Source organism: Sinocyclocheilus grahami, unplaced genomic scaffold, assembly GCF_001515645.1.
Source record: "Sinocyclocheilus grahami isolate Dianchi unplaced genomic scaffold, SAMN03320097.WGS_v1.1 scaffold563.1, whole genome shotgun sequence".
Classification (NCBI taxonomy): domain Eukaryota; kingdom Metazoa; phylum Chordata; class Actinopteri; order Cypriniformes; family Cyprinidae; genus Sinocyclocheilus; species Sinocyclocheilus grahami.
In genome coordinates this window covers 898451-901598 of record NW_015505742.1, presented here as the reverse complement: position 1 = coordinate 901598, position 3148 = coordinate 898451, and the positions used below count along the sequence as shown (strand labels likewise).

Genomic DNA, 3148 nt, shown 5'->3' with positions numbered 1-3148 from the left:
CCTTCAGTTTGCCTGTTTCCTTTCTTCCTTTCTTTATTTTATTAGTTTGTTTGTTTATTAGCTGGTTCATTGGTTGGTTTATTCTTGGTTTATTTTTTTGATTCGGTAGTTTGCTAGTTTCCTTTGCTTGTTGTTTTGCCTTTTTTTGATTATTATTTTGTTGTTATCATCTAAGGTTAAGCTGGCCTCTGACTAGGCACTGACTGTTTGAAAGAAATGTTGATCCAGGAACACGGCCTATTTATATAAATCATGTTGGTAATGTATCTGAAACTAGAGTCTCCAAGAATCCTTTACAAGCATCACCTGATTCTTAAGAGTGCTGAAAACGTCCTGCAGGAGGAAGTGGAATCTGCAGCGGTGGCACTGACAGAAGCAGATATTTATTTGGGTGCAGAGAGAATACACATATTTATGAATCCTCACCATCTCAAAATTGCTGTCGTTGATGTATTAGCATGCCCTCACCCTGTCATTGAGGAGTGCACCACAATGATTACTGTCACTCAGAGCCATCTGGGACGGATGTGTGCATGAGCCGTAATTTTGCAGACACCCTATGAATTCCTAACAACTGCCGTAAACTTTCTTTTCCCGTTTGATGCTAATATTTTAGAGATATTGGACAGTTTTATGTATGTAGTCCTGATACACTCAGCAGTTTCCAAGAGCCTGAAAGTGGTACAATTTAGGAATTGTCACACTCAGAATTAAAATATACTGTGTTGGCTTTCTGTGTGAGTCTGAAGCACTGAGAGTACATACAGCAAAATCCTAAACACTGTTCACTCATTTTGAAACTTACTCTGCCATTCAAAAGTTTAGTAAGATTCTGTAAGATTTTTAAATGGTTTTGTGCGTGTGTCTCTTATGAGTCTCTTATGCTCACCAAGGCTGTATTATTTAATCAGTAATACAATAAAAACAGACATATTGTTACAATTTAAAATAACTTTTTTTAATTGTGTGTGTGCGTGTCCATCTTCAAGAAATGACTAAAAACACATCTGTTCCACCTTTATTTGACCCTCTAACTCTAGCACTTTCTATTCTATTGTGTGTGTGTGTGTATAAAGGTAAAACTTTAATTAATACACATTTAATATTAAATATTTATTTTAAAAAGTGGTTATTTTATTTATTTATTTAATGTAATTTACTTCAGTCGTCAGTGTCATGATCCTTTAGAAATCATTTTAATATGATGATTTGCTGCTCAAGAAACATTTATTATTATTATCAATGCTGAAAACAGTTGTGCTGCTGCCTAATCTTTTTTGTGTAAACATTTTTTCAGGATTCTCTGATGAATAGAAAGAAGAACATTGTTTATTTGAAATAGAAATCTTCTGTAACACTATAAATGTCTTTCTTGTCACTTTAGATAAATTAAACGCATCTTCACTAAATAAAATTATTATTTTCTATTAGAAAAATTTTTCCTGACTCCAAACTTTTGAGAGGTGGTATGTATGCTGTCTAAATGTGAGAGCAAAAAAGAGCTGTTTAACAGATGACCTCAAACACAACGAATGAAAGAAAGATATATAGAGAGAGTAAAAGCTTTGTTGATGAAAACAATCATGGAAGAGAGTAAGATAACTATGATGGCAAAGCTAAAAGTTCAACCTTAAGCACAAATACAACATGACCATGAAAGTTGGCTCTTTAGTGTAAATCCTGCAAACAAGGACAGGTTAAATACATCAAAAGAGCAAAAATCTTAAAGCACTGCTTCCTCCAAAAGCACAGTACAAATTTGTACTTCATTTACTGTAGCAACTGAAAAAAGAAAGCTGGCACTTTCCCAGACACTCCTATCAAGCATCAGTATGCGGCGTGTGTTCACTCACAGTGGACTGGGGTCTGCTCATGTCCTCAGGGTCCAATGAAATGACATCCAGGGGTGGGGCGAGGGCGGGGTCACTGCTGCTTCGCACCGATAGAGGAGTGGCTGATGGGGGAAGTGTCAAAGGATACAGTTATACATCTAAAACACAATCATTCTGCATTTTAAAACCTATGTAAAACATAATGATTTAGACATTGAAAAGTCACTGTAGCAATACCATCATACATGACATTATCATATAGCACTAAAAATTATTTTAGCACCATTGAGATACTATCATAGGTTTCGTTAATATTTTGAATTAGATTGTATTAATATTTTCCATTTTAAAATTGTGTTTTCATCATTTTATTAGCCTTTTTAAATGTCTTTTTTAAAATTAAGTTTTAGTTTGTTATTTTAGTACTTCAAATTGAAGTAAACGAAAACGAGAAATGTTATCTTTATGCATTGGCATAAATAATATTTTTTTTATATAATTTTTTATATAATAACATATACACACACACACACACATACATATATATATATACATATATATATACATATATATATATATACACACACACACACACATTTGAATTAGATTGTATTAATATTTTCCATTTTAAAATTGTGTTTTCATCATTTTATTAGCCTTTTTAAATGTCTTTTTTTAAATTAAGTTTTAGTTTGTTATTTTAGTACTTCAAATTGAAGTAAACGAAAACGAGAAATGTTATCTTTATGCATTGGCATAAATAATATTTTTTTAATATAATTTTTTATATAATAACATATACACACACACACACACACACACACACACATACATATATATATATACATATATATATACATATATATATATATACACACACACACACACATATATATATACATATATATATATACTGTATATATACATATATATATATATACTGTATATATACATACAGTGGGTTGCGAATGTACCCCTTCATTTTTTTCACATTTTGTTTTGTTGCTGCCTTATGTAAAACTGCTTTAAATTAGTTTTTTTTTTCACAACAATCTACACTCCATACACCATAATTGTAAAGTTCAAATTCACTTTTGTTGTTGTTTGAACATAAATGTGTGTTGGAAGTGTGTGTACACATCCTCCCTATAATGATAAAAATCCACCCAGTGTTTTTTTTTTTTAAATCGCTATTTTAAAATCCCCTCTCAGGCTGTTCTGAGATTCCTGTCAGAATGACGTAGTTCTGCGCAGGCCCCTCCCACGATAGTTGATTGACAAGGCCGTCTTAACTTAGACCCGCCCTGAGTGAGCTG

At 32.2% G+C, this 3148-nt stretch overlaps 1 protein-coding gene across 1 annotated transcript in view; it reads right to left on the bottom strand.

Annotated features, from left to right (window-relative positions):
* Nucleotides 1-3148, bottom strand: part of LOC107556286 (partitioning defective 3 homolog B-like) — a 28474-nt gene that overhangs the window by 9718 nt on the left and 15608 nt on the right. The window contains exon 2 of the mRNA XM_016239356.1: nucleotides 1854-1954. Within this exon, the coding sequence (XP_016094842.1) occupies nucleotides 1854-1954 (101 nt within the window). The remainder of the gene's footprint in view (nucleotides 1-1853; nucleotides 1955-3148) is intronic.